This window comes from Cajanus cajan, chromosome 2 (assembly GCF_000230855.2).
Source record: "Cajanus cajan strain Asha chromosome 2, NIPB_CcT2T_4, whole genome shotgun sequence".
Classification (NCBI taxonomy): domain Eukaryota; kingdom Viridiplantae; phylum Streptophyta; class Magnoliopsida; order Fabales; family Fabaceae; genus Cajanus; species Cajanus cajan.
Window position 1 is genome coordinate 4,376,258 of NC_138518.1, and position 22,075 is coordinate 4,398,332.

Below are 22,075 nucleotides of genomic sequence, written 5' to 3' on the forward strand. Positions count from 1 at the left end.
GTTAAAAAGTCTAAAAAAAATTAACGATTGAATTTACAAAATTCATATTTAATTGAATCGTATAATACTTAATAAAAATTATTGGTGTTATTATAATCCATCTATTTATATAATAAATAGAAACTCTAATAATATATATATATATATATATATATATTTATTTATTTATTTTTGATCTTAACTGATTGTGAAATTGTAACCGAAAATATTACTTTTATTTTTATAATGAGTTTATTGATGGAAGAAAGTTATACCCTTAAAAAAAAAAATAAAGAAAGAGGTTGGCATGTAGAACACTTTTGTGATGTTTTTGCTTAGTCATAGACACGCTTGGTGTGGAAGGGAATTCTTTGTTAAAATTCTCCTATTAAGAAAATGGAAAATTAAATCGTCAATGATCCTTGCTTGGAAAAGTAAAGGGTAATGGCAACTTATGTGGACTGTTGCAATCAAGCTAAGCCATGACTTAAACAATATGATTGAATCATTGACTTTGAATCTGATGTTGCGTATTATGGGGGAGGAGTATGGAAATTTCACTTCAAATATACAAACAAGTGAAGGTCCTCGTTCAATTTTTTTCCCAAGAAAAATTTGGCTAGTTAGTTTCGAGGATTCATTAAAACCAGACAATGTCTCAAGACTCACAAGATGCTTACAAATATTATAAATTATTCACGAGTAAAATCGCTCTGTGTTGTGAAAGATAGTAGAGATGTTTGATTAAAAAAAATTTTTGTGGTATTTGAATTTTTAAATTTTAACTTTGTTGTGTAATTTAGTTTTTTTGTTATACTTAATTATTAATTCTGATAATCTTGTGATCGGTCAACAATTAATTGTTACAATGAAACATATTTTCTCTTAAGTTGACATGCAACAATCACAAACTAGGTAGATTTAAATATGTGACAAAGTAAGGTTTAATTTTTATTTTAATTTAAAAATAATTTAATTGAAATTTAAATGATTTTTTTTCATTTATTTTCATTATCACTCAACACTTCTTCGCTTCTATTAGAGGAGTTTTATGATTCATTAAATATAATAAAAACACTCATGAAACCCGTACCCGACCCACCCCATTGCAATCCCTAGGTAAAAGCAATTTGGGATTATCTAAAGGAAGAATATGCTGGAGATGAAACGATTCATAGCATGCAAGTATTAAATTTAATGAGAGAATTTGAGATACAAAGAATGAAGAAGACTGAGACAATTAAACAATACTCGGACAAATTGTTTGGCATTACTAATAAGGTACGGTTACTAAGAACACAATTTCTTGATTCTAGAATTGTTGAAAAAATTCTAGTAACTATACCTGAAAGATATGAAGCTTCAATAGTGGCCTTGGAGAATACAAAGGATCTGAGTAAGATCACTTTGGTAGAGGTGTTACATGCATTGTAAGCATTAAAACAAAGGAGGAGTATGAGAGAAGAAGGATCTTTGGATGGTGTATATTTAGCCAAATGGAAGAACAACAATGGTGGCAAAAACAAGAAGAAGGAATTGTTCCTAGAGAACAGTCAAAATAATAGCACTCAAATTTTTCTACCATGTCCTTATTGCAAAAAGACTAATCATCCATAACAGAGACATTGGTGGATACCTGATTCAAAATGTAACAAGTGCAGACAATTAGGGCACCTAAATTATGTATGAAAATCTCATGAACAACAAGAAGAAGCCAATATTGTTGAAGATCAACAAGAAGAGAAAGAAAAACAACTACTTTCAATGTCATGCTTTATGACCAAATAACCCTCAAAAGCTTGGATTATTGATAGTGGTACAAATCATATGACTTATGACTAAGAACTCTTCAAAGAACTCAACAAAATTAATATCTCTAAAGTTCAAATGGGGAATGGAGCACACCTTATAGTAAAAGGCAAAGGAACATTTGTTATTAAATGTCATTCAGGTTTGAAATTAATATATGATGTTTTATACGTTCCAGATATTAATCAAAATTTGTTGAGTGTTGCTCAGTTGTTGGAAAAAGGATATAAAGTGTTATTTGAAGATAATAATTGTGTGATTAAGTATGTAAACAACAAAGAAGTGTTCAATGTTCATATGAAAGGCAAGAGTTTTGCTTTAAATTTGGAGAAGGAGGAGCCAATTATAAGTGAAGATACAAGTGAAGAGCACAAAGATGCATGTCTTCAAAAGAAGTTTGATGATCTAGAGGAGAATGAAGATGATGAAAAACCACCTTCAAAAGAGAAGTTCGAGACAAATGTTAAAGTTGTCCCACACAGGAAGGATTGCAACAAAAATTACAAAAAGAAGAAATCGATCAAAAAGAGAAAAGACAGATTTTGAAATTCAAATTTAAATTAGGTGATAAAGATATTCAATCAAGAGGAGTGTTGGCAATATGCCTAAATATCGTTAGGAGAATAAATTAGTTTTTGATAAAAAAATTATTTATATTTAAAATATATAGATTTAATCTATTTTGATTATTTTAGGATTTGTTTCCTTGTTTTTAGAATAAAATAATATCAATATTTGATTTTGTATAACAAATTTTCTTTATAAATAAAGATCTCATGAATAAAATTAGATTATGCTCATCTTATAAAAATAACTCTTATAAAATATTTTCTTAGACGAATACCATAAAATAACCCCATCATGTTGATTGTAACACTTAAAAGCATTTTGTTGAAATTATAATATTGAAGATGAAATATGATACTTTAGTAGATTGTGATGTTTGACAAATTTAAAATTTTAATTTAAAGATGTTTATTACTTTTTAAGTTTTGTAATTTAAATATTTTTAGTACTTTATAATGTTGATGAACATGTTTATAATATTAATTGTTTTTTTGTTTTATGACATTCAAATACATTTTTACAAGTTGTTTAGCGTGATTTAATTTTTTTTATTTGTTTTTATTTTATGAATAAATTCAATGAATAAATCTAATCTAAATTAATTATGATTGGATCGAATTGGTTCAGGTTGGACGGAAAAACAAAATTAATTGAACCATTCCAATCTAAGTAAAGTCGAGGAGAATCAAAATATATTTTAAATTCAATTTATGTCTACCTTAATACTATATACTTAGTTGTATTTACTTTAAAAATTAACAACAAAATTTATTATAATTTTTTTATTCGTAAAAAACTATTTAAAGTTGTTTCTATTTAAAATTAATTCTAGAGTCATAATTAATTTATTAATGTGAAATCATATTATTTGATATTTCAACATAATTTTCAAATTTAGTGACAGGTCCAAAATCATAAGTTAACGAAAAGTAATTATTTTAAAAAAATAAAAATTAATAATTATTAACATATATATTCCATTCCAGTGTGTCTAGAAGTCTCACCTCGCTTAGGAGTCGAAGCTAAGGGTAGTTTATAAACACCCTTTCTCCTTAACTCACCGAGACCCCTTTTAAAAGATAAAACTGTGACGGCCTAACGAGTGCCAAAGCAGACAATACCTCAGATGCGGTGACCTTGATGATGATAGCGAACTTACAGTAGGAACATTTGGCGCTAGAAGGAGGACCTAGGCCACTCTCACCCCTTAGCATCGACTGGGAAACTTGTTCTGGTATGCCTAAAAGTCCCACATTGCTTAGAAATCGAGACTAAGGGTAGTTTAACAAAAATATATATATACATATATATATATATATAATATAAAGAAAAAAATATTAAAAATAATCATCAACGAATTCAATATATAATAGGAGGAATTACAAAATATAATATTTTTAAAATTATGTAAGTAATATAATTATAATTAAAGTGAGAATGTGAATATGTTATCCTCACTATAATAATATAAATGTAAATATAATATTTGAAGTGCAATGTAGCCTCGGTCCAAAGTTGGGCTAAATAGTAAGTAGACAAACCAGGGTGTGGGACCCTCTTTAGAGATCCACATACTTTTGATAATTGTAAACATGGACATGTAGGACACTTTGTGATCCAATTCAGCAGACTCACCTGGTTTTGCATCTGCCAATATATTCACAAAAGAGAAACAAACACTGGCAGGGGTGAGAATCTGTCTCCCATGCAATGGATGAAAAATGAAACAGATTCATAATTTGAATCTCACTCACTTTGGACCAAGTCACATCCTTCTCGAATCTATAGAAAATCAGACCAGAAAGAAAAAGCAAAGATAAAGAAAAAGCAGCAACCAGGGATTTCTCCTTTGCTGATTTGGCTTTAGTGGAATTTCCAACATCTCCTTAATTCATTCACCTATAATAATCATTTCTTTTGGATTTGCCCAAGATGTGGTTTAACTAACAAAATTTTATACCAATGAATCGTTAATTTAAGCAATTGTAAACTCGATCTTTTAAGTAAGATTCTAAATCTATGCTCAGTGTATAAAACAGATATGACAGAAAAGAAAAACTATTACAAATAATAAGTTAAGTTCATTGAAAGAGATTAGTCATCTGTGAATACTTCATACATTAAAAAAATCTTATTATTAAAGCACAAGAAAAATATGAAAGTAGGACCCTTCCTTCATTTGAGACTATTCATAGTCTATTTGAGACCTATAATTGAGCAAGCAGTTATGATGAATGTTTTATGTTTTATGTTTATAATTTGTATATTCATTTTGTCTTCTTAACTAGTGGCTAAGTGGCATATCTATAGGTCCACATGGCAGGGCAAAGAAAACCCATATTGTTTTTTTGATAGTGATGAAGAGAAAATGGAAATGAAAAGGAATTGTTTAGTTGTATAAACTTTAAATTAAGGAAAGTGGTTTGTTGAACACTAGGCACTTAAAAGAGGGTGCCACCATAAAAGGAATTCCCAAAATTACTAAAAAATTAAGGCCTAATAATATGATGCATGGAGACTAGCCCTTTTTTTTTTCTCATTTGGAAGGGCTTGTCTTGTTTTTTTCTCATAATATATTCCTATCCATAAATCTCTCTCCCTCTCTCTAGATTTGAGTAGGGAAAAAGTAAATAGTATACTGTGTATGTAGCTTTCAAAAGTGTAGTCTTTCTCAAGTTTCTCACGTGTAATTTTAGGATAAGAATGATGATGAAAAACAGAGTATTTCACTCACTCATGCATTCCTATAGCAATAAATTGCACTATTTTTTTTTTACTTCAAGAATTTAAGGACATGATTAAATTGCATCCAAAATTTGGTTACTTCATTTCCTAAGGCCTTGATTTACATCACCATCAAAGGTACATTTCAAAGGGGGAAAAAACAAAAAGAACATTAAGGATCACACTTTCAAAACACTTGCAATACTATGTAACAACATTGTCTTATAAAACACACCCTGAATTCTTCCACAAGAGAATAGCAAAAATTCTTCTATGATTTTTCCTCCAGCTAGCTGTGGAACTTCACAATGCTCAAGCTTGTGTAGGTGGCCGTTTAGTTTTCACTGCTCTCCTGAATAATTCATTCATAAACATTACACAAAGATATTCAGAAAATTAGAGAGAGAGAAAGAGTTGAGCTACACGATGTGAATAGAAATGAAATGAAATTCCATGGTACGGAAAATAGTGTGATAATCATCATAAAGGGTCCTCAAATATATAGAGTACTTAACATCAATAGGAAGCAAAACTCCACTTTGAAATAAGACATGAATTGGATTGTTAAATTCAAATGAGGCTAAAAGTAGTTCATGATCGTCCAATAAATTAATCAAGCTTTCCATAGAAAGGAAAAGGAGCCACCGAATTATTTTTCCCCCCAATAACTAAAGTGGTACAGTTCTTCACCCAATGTCTTTTTTTGGTTTCTCATGAAAATAAGAGAAAGATTGTTAGTTAAAGAAGCTTTTGATAAAGAGTGAAAAATTATCAAGTGTGACCCTTTAGCTAAGTGCCAAAAGAATTTCTACAAGGCTAGCTATGCCTAATGTAATGAATAGAATGAAATGGAGTTCAACATTGCCTATTCTTGATTTAACCTTTTTTAACATATGAAAACATGGTTGCTAGCATATTAGCCATAAAACCAAATTCAAAATGAAACAAAAATTTTGCTTCTTGTAGTGAATTTGTCTTTGTGCAAATAAATTAGAGTGTGTTTGGTTTCACATTTTTCTTTTTCCCGATGATGTGCATTTAATAAAAACAACTATTTGTTACTTTTGTATACATTTTTGCTATTTGATGTGAAATTGAAGTAGAACATTCGTATTTAATACATCTTCAAACACACAAGCATGCATGTGTTTGGAAATATGTTGAATACACACATTTTACTTCAATTTCATTCAAATTATGATAATGAACGTAAAAGTAACAAATAGTTGCTTCTGATTAAATGCACCTTGCTTAGGAAAAATATGAAACCAAACACACCGTTATTTATTTGCATTAACAAGAGTTAGATCTCTGAATTATCCTAGTGCGTGATCCTGTACCAAAACACTTAACCAACCACAGTTCCTTTGTTTATTGTGATTAAGTACAAGCCATTAAAATCATTTGAACAAATACATCACCATAAAGTATGTGGTAAATGTGTGTACCTGTTGTGTATAGGATCAGGACCATTAGGCACTCTTCTCTTGCTCACAATGATGAGTCCAGAATTTGAATGCAGATGCAGGCCATGTCTCTGCATGCCAACCAACTTCAAATGCTTGGAGATAGCATTCATTGGAACTAGCACTGTCCTTTTGGTTTGACGGTTCACTGAGATTGCAAGAAACATAAACCATATGACTCCTAAAGATACCAAGGCTCCAACAAGCAACCTTCTAAAACTAACAACACCACCAACACCCATATCTTCACTCACCCCTCTTATTATGAGTGTGACTTTGCACCCTTTGGCAGTGGCTGGCAAGTGAAGGCAAAGGTGTGAGAGTGTTTCAGCGACATTGTGGCATTGATCACACAAAGATGATATAAGAAGTACAGAGAGAGAGAGAGAAGAAAAGAAAAGGACTATCTGATTCCTAACTTGGCGGGCTTAGAGAGAGTGGACTCTATTTAAAGGCAGACAACAGAAACTGTTCTCTATTGGGGGGTTGCACAACATTTTCAATACTCATATATTAAAATTATGACACCTCATATGTACCTTTTTTATAGATAAACACAACAAGAAAAAGAAATTAAGTTGGTACAAATTCTATGGTATCTTCGAAAATTTAAAGTTTTTGGTGTTGTTATGGAGAACTCTCTCTTCCCTCCTTTTCTCTTTCTTAGTATGTTCAAACTCTCTCAACTACTGGTCCAATAAACAACTGTACCAGGATTTTTAGATTTTTCTGAATACCAAATTTTCTTAGTATGAAACTTATATACAGTACTATTTTCTAAACAGACTGGAGTTTTACCTTAATTTGAACAACTCTAATGTTGGAGTGCTTAAAAGAGTTCTTATATACAACTCTAATTTTGATAAAATAGCAACCAATATAGATATTGTATGATTGTATCCTAGATTTGTCCATTCTCTTATATTAATGGTAATTAGTAATAGAATTGAAAATAAAGTATCTAAAAATATAAAGGAAATGTTTTAAGCTTTCATTCAATCACATGTGTTTTTTTAAGTGAACAATTACAAATTGTTATGTATAATAAGATTGTTAAGTTTTTGTAGTAATTATATTAAAAATCATATTTATGATAATTGCTAACAGATTTACTTTGTAAAGTAAAAACCTTTATACTAAAGTGAAATCATTTATGCTAGCGTATCGAAATTAAACTAATATAACCTATGAATTGATACTATGGGAGTGCTAATAATTTACTCGTGTGTTTTGTGTGTGGGGAGGGAGAGAGAAAAATATAAAATGGGAAAGGGGAATTGGGAGAAAGGGTGAAGAGAGCATGGACAAACATAAAAGGCCAATGAATCAGAAAAGTTAGTTATTTGAGCCTCTTTATGTTTAAGAAAAGTGTCCACTTGAACTCTCTTTTGCTGGGTTTGTGCATTTTCATGCAACTAGGAAAAGGGGATTTCATTATGATCTCTCTAACTCTCACTCGATTTGTACTTTGAAAGAATGAAATTGAAAACTTATGTCAAGTACATATCACTTGAGCGAGTAATGTAATGTAAGGAACAAAAATAACATAAGCAGCAACAAATAAATAAACATATCTTGGCTAAAAAGAATTATATAAGAAGCAGCAATATAGTTCAAGTGCCTTTTATAATTTCAATGAAAGTTTCAAAATATTAAAACAATGATGCGATGGCCTGCTTTCCCTTGAGGGCATTATGATACATAGGAGCACATATTTATCTGAGTCATCAAGTTGCTAAAAGTTTAAATATCATTGAAGTGAAATTCAGAGCATCTTAAAATTAAAATAATATATATTATATTTTTATAAGTAAATTAATATATCATACACTAGTGCAAAATAAAGATTATGATAAAAATTCTATCTCGATGTAATCCACACGATATAAAATATGATGCGATAACAAAGTAATATTTGTCAATTTTTCTATGTCTAGTGTAAAATAAAAAGAATATTTTATGTTGGATGACACCACATTTAACATAGAATATGGTAGGATTAGGGATGATAAATATACCCGTACCCGCGGGTAATACCCGAACCCGTCCCGATTTTGACGGGGAATACCCGGTTTGACCAGGTACAGGTACGGGTACAGGTATGTACTTACCCGCCCCGTACCCGTACCCGTACCCGACCCCGTTTTCATTTTTAATTTAATATTCACTTTCAATTTAATTATATTAAAAAATTTTAATATTTTTTTATGTGTGATTATTTATTATAATATGAGATAAAAAATAACCTAATTATAATTATAATATAATAAAAAAATAATTTAAAAATATCATTTTTTTTACAAAAAATAAAAAATAAAAAAATTGACGGGTACGGGTATGGGTACGGGTATACCCGATACCCGACAGAGACGGGGATGAGGATGAAAATCTATACCCGATGAGATGGGGACGGGGATGAGGATGAATTTAACTTGCGAGGACAAGAACAAGTATCATGAAACATGTACCCGTCCCGCCCCGTTGCCATCCCTAGCTAGGATGAATTAACATTTAACTTTTCATAATACATTCTATGTGGAATGTAGTATTACTCGACATAGATGTATCTTTTTATATTGCATGACGAAACATTTGACGTAGAGTATTATTTTATTAGGCCAAAACACGAAGTAGAGTCCAAGTTACACTATTTTATTCTTCTCCTTCCAAGTGCGATGAACAAAGATGAAGTGTTATGCTTTCTATGATGACATTTTCACCCCATAGCTACTTAAACTCCTCTGAGGAAGTCTAGTGAGCTTCGAGGTGTTACTGGTTCAGTTCTCCTTCGTGCTCTAGCATTCGAATCTTTACTTGTCCTTCATTTTGGTTGTTTGTTATATGTTTGCTTGATTTGTTTGGTTTATTAAGTTTAATTTAATGTTTTGTGGGCTATTATGGTTAAAATTGTTGTGTTTATGTTGTATGCACATAAATGGATCGATAAAATGTGTCAATGAATCCAATGCTACTTTTTGGGACTTTTGGGTTGAGTTTAGTTGGGGTTGTTTTGATGTGCTTATTTGTAGGTAGTTTGGGGGCTGCTGGATTGAAAAGAGCTTCTGATTTTGTGGGGCTTTTGGATGTAATTTAGTGGTTATTTAGGACTAGTTTTGAGTGGTTATGGGACTTGTATTGGAGTAATTGATTAATAACAATTAATTGTTAACTTTAGTTTTGTTGTTAACTCTCTTTAATTATTAGCTAGTTTATTTTATACATTGTTTTAATTTTAAATGATAGATATTGTATTTTATATAGGTTTGTATTGAACTAGACAATAATATACTATATTAAACTGTTTTAAATGTATTTTTTGTTCAGATTTTGAAAAATTCAAAAAAGGAAAAGAATATTAAAAAAATGTACCTTTTTTATGATAGGTTATTGTATGACATGTATTTATACCTGCCATAGAATGTTGATGTTAATGTGATTAAAATATTATATTTAATATTCGTATTATGACATACGTTAACCACCTAACATAAAAAGTATATCTTTTATGTCATGTGTTAACTTATTTCATAGAATATATGGATTATGTTATGTCTAAGTCCAATATAAAATGTCTAAAACACCCAATATAGAAAGCTCCTACTACATTAAAAAAATTATATTTTTATAAATAAATTAATATATCATGTAGTACTCTATTATTATAGTTTTGTTGAACATAATTTTTAAGATGTGTTCCGCGCTTAATTAAATCCAATGCAGTTTGTTACTATTTATTGTTTATTTTTTAAAACGTATGAATTGATTTAAAATTCTTTTCAGAATAACTCACTATTTGATCTTCAAAAGATTTTCAAAACATGAATCATATTTAATTCTTAAAACATGCACACATCATGATTTTGTCATTGGACATCCTGGACCAAAATGGGGTTACTCTTCTTTTTATATATTAACTCCGGAGAATCCCTGAAAACAAGGATTCAAAACTTGGGAAGTTGGGGATACCTCTTTTTTTCATGGGTTTGAAGTATTGTATATGCATCAAGTAGAATAAAGCTAAAAAGACATACTACTACTAGAGACAATATATTACATACTAAAATATAGTTGGTTTACATAAAAAAAGTTTAATCTTATATATTACTACATACAAAAAATTATATTGTGAACCAATTAAAACTCAATTCTAAATAAGACTTTAAGAGTAGTTATTATAAAAATAATATTATTATTATGTACAATAATTTATGACTAAATGATAATAAAAAATTAAACGGTCAATAGATTTGAATTAAATTGTTAAAAAAATGTTACATATGTTCACTTTTTGTCATCAATCCTAATTACAAAAATGTTATTTCGGTTTTATTGTTTTTTCATTACTCCCAAATATTTTATGTATGAAATCATGAAAATAATGTAACATACCGTCTTTTTTTCCTTCATATTTGCTATATATAATTTAAATACAAAGATAAAATAAAATGATATATTTATGGCAAGAGTAATTATTGTTTCAGTATAGTTGATACATAATAACTTTTAATTTAATGATTAAATAATTAAATTTAACGTACACGCAATTAGTTATTAAGTAAAATAAATCACTCTTTTTATACTTGCTTTAAAAAGAATTGGTGTAAATTTGATTGAAAAATGTCATTACATATATAAAAAAATTCTATAATAACTTGTAGAATATAATTTTTGTTTATATATTTCTATCATTAATAAATATTTTTTGAAGTGACGAGAGACAAATATTTTTATTGTTGATATAGTGTAACTCATATTGATTCTGGTGAGCAGCTTTTGGATTTGTCATTGCATTGGGTAGAACAAATGAATGCACTTTCAACCTTGAAATGTAAGTCTAAATTCAATGAATTGGATCGACAGTGGATGAGAAATACTTTACAACTCTTGTTTAAACCACGTCATCACGATCACGAGATACATTTCTTGTTTCTGTTTTATCTTTTGGTTCAAGATCTTAATCAAGCTCACATGTTTTCTATTAATAGATCTTCCCTCGATTCCCCAAAGACCTTAAAAAAGCAACCATGTTTTGAATGGTTCGTGTTTGGATAGGATAAGTGGCATTTTCATTCAAATGTGTCTTAAGATTATTTAGTTGGTAAAAATCAACCTCATATCTCACAAATTTGAGTTTAAATTTTGTTGTCAATGTAAATTTTTTATTAAAGAATAAATGTAATTATCTTTATAAAAGTTCTTTGAATCCTAAAATTTGTTTTACATAAACTTTATATTACAAAAAAAAATAATATTCTAATTTACAACAGGTTTGTAAACATCATCGGTTAAATATGTGTTTAGAACTATGTCATGTCAATTTGGATCCATGTCTGAGAGAAGCAAATATTTGTAGTTTCTACATATATATATAATCAATTCTAACGTAATTTGAGACTAACATGAATAAATAACGTCATTTGTGTTAGATATATTCTCACTTATCTAATTATAATATTGAATAATAAATTGATAAGTTCAAACTCAACTCAACTTAACTTGAAATTAATAATAATAAAAAAAAATACTAATTATATATTTAGTAGATACATATATTTTGATCATATAATTTATATTGGTGTTAGTCGAAACATCTATCGATCATAAAATACTTATTAGTATCGATCACATAAAATGTATTTTATTTTCTGAATCAATCCACAACAATCCAACACCATAGCTGAATCACGTTTTTTGGTGCAAAGTGATTCTAACATCTCAGGTCCCACCTATAAAAGGAATATCTAATTGTGGTGTTTACATGGTTTGACGCAGCCTTTCGTCTAGCATAGAAATACATCATATTGTTTGGTTTTGTCGTTACTATGTTGTATAGTATATAAAGATAAATTAAGTTCTAAACCACATCTTAGAAGACCCTTATATAATATCCTTCTTTGTAAACACTTGTAGAAAAAAAAAATCCTATAAATTAAAATTAACTTTCACACTGAAGCTATTTCATTTAACTTCTTCGAAAGATTGATTTTATTGAAGTAACTTAATCCAATTTATTTTCATGTTTTCTTTTTCCAATCAATAATTACAAAAAAGTTTATTCAAACAAGATCAAACTCAATTTGAACATAGCCATTAGCTACATATATCATTAATCTCTTATTTTCATCCCATAACGTGCATTAAAATTTGAATACCAAAAACGTGAATTATAGATCTTTAGTATGAAAACATGGGATTTGAGTTGTGGTTGTGATGAAATCAACTAAGTATCAATAAAAGGTATAATATCACCCAAAAAAAACCACGAACAAAAAACATAATGTCAAAGCTCTTTACCTGATCCCTTCCTCTGAAAAATTTCTCTCTTTAACTCTCTTTAAACTCTCCCTCTTTCAATTAATTCACCTTCATGCTTCCTTTATCTCTTTCTGTGCAGTAGTTAGGTGAAGCCCTTCTTAGAATGATTAGAGTGATGATTTCAAGATTCACACTCCTAATATTATAGATAAAGTTCCTTTACTATCACAATTCACTTCAACTATGACCAACCATAATGAAACCTTAATATACATTTAATAAATCAATTATCAGCAGAGGAGGTTCTCATCTTATATGAAAAGAATCCAAGGTTTCATAATTCACCACAAGACATCACATAACATGTGGTGACCTGTCGCAGGGACCAACACTAGACTCTGTATAACAGCTTCTGAAGAAGTGAGATAGGTTTCAGAAACTAAACCCTGTTGACCCTTGTAACAGATAAAAAATTGCACCAGCATGTTTCTCAGCCTTTACTGCAACTGTGGTAATTTGAATGTGTCATCTCCTCTTCTTCTGGGACCATGTTGGTCCATAAATTGCCAAGAGCGTCCGTCCAAACCGTCTGTCGGTTACCTGTAGTTTCAAACCACCACTAGACAGCTCAATTTGGTGGGCATATCATTAAAATCCACATGTATAACATAAATTCATAAATGTAGGTCCTGCACCCCCCATCAGGCTATGAGAATTTCAAGAAAAAATACTGGTTGACAATTAGTGCATACATGGTGCAACATATTATTTGTTATGCAGACACAGTACTATTGGTTACTTGAATTACCTTCACAAGGCTTCCACAAGAATCCAGCATGCCAGTTTTTAAAGGATACTCAACTACCTAGATCACAGAACATGACAGATCAATATAAACTTGGTAAGAAGACAGTTAGGACCAAGAATAATGAGAATGTAAGAAACTATTACATACAATAAATGTGTTCTCTCCAATCAAGGATGACTCTGATATTTGCCTCATCAGCACCCGATAGTCAACTTGTGTATATGGAGGGGTGACACTAATGTAATCAAATGGGCCATTGTTTCCTGCATGTAAACAATTTAAATTTACAACATGCTAATTTTATTATTAGCAGCCTCACTTTGGCAGTTGTCAGTGGAAATATTTATTGCACTCCCTTAAATGAGATTCTAAACAGTAGTTACATAATGAAGAAACAAAAGTAAATTTAGCTTCAAAAACTTTTCTGGTAAATCCTTGTACAAGCAATACTTTTTACATCAAACATTTCAAATTTCAAGCCATAAAAGCATTTGAATTTTATTTTGATACACTGTTTGCGTAAAGAATTATAGATTGCCAACCAACTAGAAATCATCTTAAATACAACTTTTAACGTAATTATTTCAAAAGTTAATAATTTTATCACACATGAGAATCCATAATTAGATAACAATGTAAAAAAAATAAAATTATACTGGAAGTGAATTCTAATTAAATTCAAGTTTTTTTGTTTGTTTGTAAGGGTCTGTGTTATAAATCATTTTGTAACCCAATAATTTTGCATAACCCTACTCCAAGTTGATTATGATGCTAACTGGTAAGTGTAAAAGTCAATAACCTTATCATACAAGACAATTCATAATTTAATAACGGTGTAAAAAACCTTTATACCGGAAGTGCATCCAAACTAAATTCAAGAAATTTTGCGTGTGGATCTGTGTTATACATCATTTTGTAACCTAATAATTTTGCATAACCCTAATCGCAGTTGATTATGATGCAACGTAGATATGCATAAAAGGGAATTTAAAGAGAGAAGATAAACATGCCTACGAATTGTTCTGCACGGTCAAAGAATTTTTCCACACGAACAGTATGTATGACCGAAGCATCAAGGAATCCAGTTTCCTCTAAGTTTGGACGTAAAACATCTGATACAACCCAAGGATCCATCTCAACAAAATGGACCTGATTAATCATATAAAGAAGAGACTTCAGGACAAAATAGCATTATATTCAGGAACATTTAGAAAAAAGTTATTGAAAATCCTTTTTTGCATCTTCTTGAAATCTGTTAATTCCATTTCTTAACTGAAGGCTGATTCTGTCACTTGGCAGATAGGTCAGATAATCTGACAAGTGATCAAAATTTTTGCATAACTCACATCCATAGGATATAGTGAATGTAAACTTGTCAGTTGTCACTGAAAACATTAATACCTCAGAACATCCTCGGCTAAGTGCCTCAATTCCAACAGAACCTGTACCACTGTACAAGTCTAACCATCGACCAGGTCTCAGCGCTGCAGGACAGCCACCAGCTGCCTTGGTATTGAAAAATAAAATTATTAGTATAAACATGAAAGTTGCAGCAAGGAAATTGTACAGACTAGATGAAACCAATATCAAAAATTAATTAGCAAACAAGTGTGCTACAGAGGAGATAAAACATGAAATTGGTACCTGTAATATATCAAAGGCTGCACCTTTGACCACTTCCATCATGGGGCGTACATCCATGCCCTTTGGTGAGAGTAGCTTCACTCTTCTAGCTGTTCCTCCGAGAACCTATGCAGGGTCACCCAAGACCAAAATCATTTCTACCAATAGAAAAGATAAAACTTGCAGTTCTCCCAGAATAAATTCTACCCACCCGAAAGTGATCCAAACACCCACAGTTACTGTAGGACTCAATTTTAGTCACCCTCTCCTTGGTTTTGAAGTTACCCAACCAGGCTCAGTCATTAGAAATAGAACTATAAAAGCCAAGGTTACTTTCATCACTTTTAAATACTAATTTCGCTATTATTTAAAATAAGTAAACCAAGGTCTAATGTCTAGAGGAAGAGGCACTAAAAAGCACATGACTAACTAAAGAAAGGCATTAACATCAGAAAAAGAGATAACCGTTAAATATTGACTATGTTACATAAATTCGCCATGAGTTCAATACTTAAGCATAACTTCTAAAGCAAAATGAAACAGTAAAATGTTCAACTGTTAAAGCTTAGTAAGTTGATAGCATGCTCCAAAGATTAGTATTAAACCAAAATAGATGTGGCAGCCCTAAAATGTAACTATCAGAAAGAGATTAACAGATCTAGGCAGTGACGGGGGTAATGAGATGGAGTTCAGAATGGAAAGAAATGGAATAAAATTACCTTACCATTTTTTAGATATTGTGTGATGAAAAAGTGCCAAGTTTCTTTTCTGTTGTTAGGGAAGTGGACCAAATGGTAAGATTTATAATTATTATTGTTATACAAAGTGATTCCATCCTATATTCCACAAATTGAAGGAGGTAGATGTATTAGCTGAGTTCCTAAGATAAATAGTCCAAGAGTGCATCCATGAAATCATTATCAGAATCAGTTTCACCAGTCATCACTTTCATCTCCATCCAATAAATGACCAAATATCATTCATCCATTACCAGCTTAAGATTTTAGGAGAGTTAATAATCAAATATGGCAGAGTCATATTAGCATACCCCATAAGCCTGTCCCCATTCTTACTCTTCAAGAATTGAGAATGACCAACTGTTGTGCTCGGAAAATATGAACCCCGTATACAAGGGAGGGGAGTGTACCATAACACAAAAGTGATAAAATCCCAAACATCTCTGTCATCTTAAGACCTTTTGGATTGTTGTAAATTCATCATACACATAGGATACAGCCATACAAAATTATATAGGAAAGCAAACAAAGCAAGAATATGGGGATTAAATAAAGTCTTCTAAAGTGTAGGTAAACTTTACTTGGAATGCATCACTTCCATAATTTTGTTCACAAACAACCTCATATTAGCAATCTATCTATGAACATACCAAAATAATCACCCAGTATTTTCCTCATCCATTAGCCCTTTAAAGGACCAAGTCCTAAAATGAGAATACCTGAAGCAACTTATGGGTAGTACGAGGAGGCTTAGGGTCCTCTGGTGGGTCCTGCACTTGCTTCCCTCCCCTTTTCTTTAGCTGCTCCTTTCTCCTCTTGGACTAAACAGTTGCATTCATAAGAAAATAAAAAAGGAAAACACTAAAATTCACAAAACACATTTTCACTAAACCCGAAACCAATTTCATCCTTAACCTTTTATCCTCTCTCCCAACTCCCAAGTAGCCCTTAAAATAATAATAATAATAATAATAAAAGTGATGAATTTTCAATACTTCAAAGATTGCTTAAACAATTTATTACTTTAAAGACCACTTAAGAGGAAAAAGGTGATAATTTCGAGGACGAAATTGGTGGTTATTCAACATGATATGACACATATTTTGAGGCGTATGGAACCTTAGGAGATGACTGAGAAAAGTACTCGTCAGCATCGACATCGTAGCCATACTTCTCAAGCAAGATTTTTTTGTCTTCACTGGCCAACCCATTTCCGGAATCTGCAAAATTTGGAAGAAACACGAGATTCCAAACATGTTAGACAATGAAAAATGAAAAAAAAATTTCTTAGGGTGAAGTGGGAAAAATGAAGTTACTGTTGAAAGAGATGAAGAGGGAGGAGCGGTTAGTGGGTGTGGAGGAGAAGGTGAGAAGAGGAAGTGGAGACCCAAAATCTGTCTTGGTGTTTAGAAGAAGTGGCGAGAGTGTTTGAGGCGATAACACTGACATTGTACGAGTCAGAGAAGGAAACAGAGATTGTTTCAGTTGATAAGTGTTACTGAGACATCACAATTTGTTTCAGGGAACTATGAGCATCACAGTAGTTGTTTTTTTTTTTTAAAGAAAAATTATTTATTTATTAAAAATAAGTGTATATAATTCGTTTTTATCGAGTTGGTCTTATAAATATAAAATAATACAATAGTTAGCGATTCCATATTACAAATCAAATTATGGTACTTAATTAAATAAAACAAGTACCTTAAGTTATAGACTTTTAGTTTGAGAGTTATAACTCTTGATTTATTTTTAATTTTTAAGTACTTACTACTTAGCATAATAAAAAAGATCGCTTATTCCAAAATAATAAATGATAAGTTGAATCATTAGATAACTTTTGTCACCTACAATAAAGATTTAATTCTTAATAATTAAATATATTTTTAATTTTTATAAAATAAGTGAATTTGAATTTTGATTTTGTCTTTATAAAAATTTTCTTTATTTTTCATTCTTAAAAAATTTATAAACATTATTTTTTATCTTTCTAAAATATTTTATCCTTATAAAATAAATAAATTTTAATTTTAATTCTCATAATATATATATATATATATATATATATATTACTTTTATCTATCTAAAATGTAAAATAATTAATTCTAGTTCCTAATAATGATTTTAACATATATAAATAAAATTTATTTCAAAGACTTATAATTTTTTTTTATAGATATCACACATTAATATATTATCATTAATATTTATAGAAAATAATTGATACTATCACTTGATTTTTCAATAAAAAAAAGTATTTAAAAAATAATTACATAACAAAAGGAATTAAAAATAATTTTTTAAAATTGTAAATGATAAAAAATAAAGGAAAAATTTATAAGACCCAAAATCGTTTATTTTATACGAACTAAAATCATACTTAAATTAATTTTTAATCTATATTTATTTATAAGGAGAAGTTAGTCTCTTAATTAAATTTTAGTATTTCAATTTTTGAGAAATTACTCATTTATATAACTAAAGGATGTCTATTTAATATATATATATATATATATATATATATATATATATATAATATAAATATATAAAAAAAAACAATTCTTTGTGTGATACTATTCTTAAAAAATTATACGTTGATGAATTTCTGATTAAATCAATCTAGAAAAAATGTTAAAAATTATTTATATAAAAAAGTTGAGTTATCAATCAACTAAAAATAATAAATATAATTTTTAAAATAATCAATTCTTATATATTAAACATTAACAAATTTCTTTTGCAAGAATGTTTTTAGAGATTTACTTTTGATGAAAGGTTTTCAAGATATTTTAAATTTTTTACTTAATTTATTTTTATTTATTATAATTATTTATAAATTAAATTTCAATATTTTTTAAATAAAATCATTAACAAATAAAAATAACTTGTGTTACAATAAAAATTATTTATCACAAATTTGAAATAAAAATTATATATTTAAAAACATTTATTCATACAAATTTTATATATAACTTATATATTAAATATAATATATATTTTTATATATATTTTATTATAAATTTTAATTATATTTAATAACAATTTAACATGTGCATTGTATTATAAAATTTAATTTATTAAATGTTTAGACCGGACGTGTTTTTTCAGATATTATTTTATTATGTTTTATTTTAAAATTAAATATATTTTTAATTTCTTAAATTATTAATAACATATTTTATTCAATAATAATTTATCATCAACTAAATTTAATATAATATTTTTATTAATAAAGACATCAATATGTAAATTTATGTTTGATAAATTTTTTAATAAAATTTGACTATAAAAATTAAATTTTATTTTTAAAATTATATAAACTAAAAAAATCAATTTTAAATTTAAAAAATCAAAAATAAGTTTATCTAAAAATAAGTTTATCTAAATTTTATGACATTCAACTGTCAAATCCGTTCTAATCTAATTATGCTGTTAGAGTATCTTTAAAAAAATCATTCAACTACTCAGCTTCATATTTTAAGAATTCAAACTCACATAATATGAATGTTCTGTCTCCTAATACAGTCAAAATGGTGAAGGTAGAAAACTCAAATCGCACACATACCCAATTGGAGATGCTGTTATACCCTCCATCGTTACTAGCTGCTACGCTGAAGCTGAGGTCACAGCAAAACAAACTTTGAATCTGAATCTCATCTCTCTCACACAAACCAACCAAACACACACAACAATGTTATCATTCTCAAGAACTTCAAGGTACTCTCTATATCTCTCCATTCCCAATTTTAATGCTTTAAACCTTACTTCCCTTCGTTGCTTCCACTCTCATCCCCCATTACTTGACAATGTTCATGATGCTATTTCCCAATTCAATAACATGCTCCACATGGATCCCATTCCACCCACCACCCAATTTTGCAAAATTTTAGGAATCCTCGCAAGGATGAAGCAGTACCCTATTGTAATTTCACTTTCCAAACAAATGGAGCTCAAGGGTATTGAGCCTGGCCTTGTTTCCTTGAGCATCCTCATCAACTGTTTCAGCCACATGGGTCAAATGACCCTGGCTTTCTCTGTATTGAGCAAAATTCTCAAATTGGGTTACCAGCCTAATACCATAACCTTGAACACACTCATGAAAGGGCTTTGTCTCAAGGGGCAGGTCAAGAAAGCCCTGCACTTTCATGACAAGGTGGTGGCACAAGGATTTCTCATGAGCCAAGTTAGTTATGGGACCTTGATCAATGGGTTGTGTAAGATAGGAGAATCAAGGGCTGCCATCCGGTTGCTGAGAAAGATCGAAGGGCGGTCGGCTAAGCCTGATGTGGTAATGTACAACACGATCATTGATGGTTTGTGTAAAGATAAACTTCTGGATGAGGCTTGTGATTTGTATTCTGAAATGGTCGTCAAGGGAATTTGTCCTAGTATTGTCACTTATAATAGTCTGATCTATGGCTTTTGCATCAAGGAGAGACTGAAAGAAGCGCGTGGTTTTTTTAGATGAAATGGTATTGAAAAGGGTCAACCCGAACTCTTATACCTATAATATATTGGTTGATGCATTGTGTAAGGAAGGGTATTGCCTTATGAACAAAGTGAAGAATGTAAAATATGTATTCAACACTTTGGCTCAAATGGGAATGACCCCTGATGTTTACAGCTATAATATCATGATTAATGGATTATGTAAGATTGGAAGGATGGATGAAGCCATGAATCTCATTAAGGAAATGCATGAGAGAAATATGGTTCCTGATACAGTGACTTACAATTCTCTTATTGATGGTTTGTGCAAATCGGGGAGAATATCTTATGTTTGGGATCTTATTGATGAGATGCGTGATAGAGGTCAACCAATTGATATAATCACTTATAACTCCTTAATAGACGGTTTATGCAAAAACCATCATCTTGACAAGGCACTTGGGTTATTAAAGAAAATGAATGACCAGAGAATTCGTCCAAATTTGTACACGTACACAATACTTATCAATGGACTATGCAAAGGGGGTAGACTTAAGAATGCAAAACAAGTTTTTCAAGAACTTTTGATTAAAGGCTATCTAGATGTCCCTGTATACAATGTTATGATCAATGGGCTTTGTAATGAGGGCTTGCTTGATGAAGCATTGGCCTTGTGGTCAAAAATGGAAGATAATGGTTGCATTCCTAATGCTATAACTTTTGAAATAATTATCCGTGCTCTCTTTCAGAAGGATGAGAATGACAAGGCTGAAAAACTTCTCCGAGAAATGATTGCTAGAGGCATATTGTAAGACTAAAACTAAGTGAGATGTTTTCTAGGTACACTGTCAGAGACCAAGAAATAAAATTGAAAGATACTGTATTATTGAAAACGAAATGTATTACAGAGATAGAATTTGCAATACCCACAGAGCATAGCTCCTGACCCACTACTAACGGAATACCCAAAAACTGTCCCCTTCTCTTTCCTCCTCCCTCTAAAATGAGAATCCACCCAAAACGTAACTAACTCCACGTTCCCTCCTTGCATAAATTCCCCTTTTACCCCTTCTACTAATATTTTTTATTTCTCCTATTATATGTCTTCCATACCCATGGCCCATGGCTGAGTTGGACTGGGCTAGCTATTTTATGGGGCCTGACATTGCCCTCTCCTTCAACAATAGCCTTATCCTCAAGGCGTACATCAGGAAATTGATTGGTAATAGTAAATGCTTCTTCCCAAGTTGCCTCCTCAACAGGTTTCCCACACCACTTGACCAACCAGTATGGAACAAGAACCCCATTCTTCTGTCTTTGTTGAACTGCCAAAATCTGCTCAGGTGTAATGTTCTCAAACACTTCCGCTTCCAAACCTGCAGGTAAGTCCACGGCCTCTTGGTAGTTGCCAACAGCTTTCTTGAGTTGAGAAATATGAAAAATGGGATGAATTTTGGAATGTGAAGGAAGCTTTAACTGATATGCTACCGCCCCTATCTTCTTCTCAATTTGGTAAGGCCCATAGAACCGAGCAGCCAATTTAGGATTAATTCTTTGTGCCAAACTTTGTTGTTTGTGTGGTCTTAGCTTGAGAAAAACCCAATCTCCCACTTCATAGGAGTGATGACTCCTTTTCCTATCTGCATACTTCTTGATATGTCCTTGAGCTCGCTGTAGATGAT

General features: G+C 30.4%; 2 protein-coding genes and 1 pseudogene across 2 annotated transcripts; 1 reads left to right on the forward strand and 2 right to left on the reverse strand.

Annotated features, from left to right (window-relative positions):
• Positions 1–5,158: 5,158 nt before the first annotated feature.
• On the reverse strand, positions 5,159–6,980 carry CLE25 (CLAVATA3/ESR-RELATED 25). The gene is made up of 2 exons (XM_020380552.3): positions 6,528–6,980; positions 5,159–5,431 (listed from the first exon to the last, which is right to left on the reverse strand). The coding sequence occupies exons 1-2, from the start codon at positions 6,785–6,787 to the stop codon at positions 5,392–5,394; spliced, it is 300 nt and encodes a 99-aa protein (XP_020236141.1). The 5' UTR covers positions 6,788–6,980; the 3' UTR covers positions 5,159–5,391.
• A 6,022-nt stretch (positions 6,981–13,002) lies between these two features.
• Positions 13,003–17,481, reverse strand: LOC109815754 (methyltransferase). The gene is made up of 9 exons (XM_083067829.1): positions 17,285–17,481; positions 17,088–17,188; positions 16,688–16,789; positions 15,253–15,357; positions 15,010–15,114; positions 14,619–14,757; positions 13,756–13,871; positions 13,609–13,665; positions 13,003–13,400 (listed from the first exon to the last, which is right to left on the reverse strand). Exons 1-9 carry the CDS (start codon positions 17,415–17,417, stop codon positions 13,326–13,328), a joined length of 933 nt encoding a protein of 310 aa, XP_082923955.1. The 5' UTR covers positions 17,418–17,481; the 3' UTR covers positions 13,003–13,325.
• A 1,836-nt stretch (positions 17,482–19,317) lies between these two features.
• Positions 19,318–21,233, forward strand: LOC109815769 (uncharacterized; annotated as a pseudogene).
• The last annotated feature ends 842 nt before the right edge of the window (positions 21,234–22,075 follow it).

What these genes read in the sequence shown, in the direction of transcription:
- LOC109815754 (XM_083067829.1), bottom strand. Translation starts at nt 17,417, where the DNA reads ATGTCAGTGTTATCGCCTCAAACACTCTCGCCACTTCTTCTAAACACC. An exon ending in TTTCTCAGTCATCTCCTAAG is followed by an intron (nt 16,790 to 17,087) that starts GTTCCATACGCC and finishes GCAACTGTTTAG; the next exon opens with TCCAAGAGGAGAAAGGAGCA. An exon ending in CAGCCTTTGATATATTACAG is followed by an intron (nt 15,115 to 15,252) that starts GTACCAATTTCA and finishes TTCAATACCAAG; the next exon opens with GCAGCTGGTGGCTGTCCTGC.
- CLE25 (XM_020380552.3), bottom strand. Translation starts at nt 6,787, where the DNA reads ATGGGTGTTGGTGGTGTTGTTAGTTTTAGAAGGTTGCTTGTTGGAGCC. An exon ending in CCTGATCCTATACACAACAG is followed by an intron (nt 5,432 to 6,527) that starts GTACACACATTT and finishes TGAATTATTCAG; the next exon opens with GAGAGCAGTGAAAACTAAAC.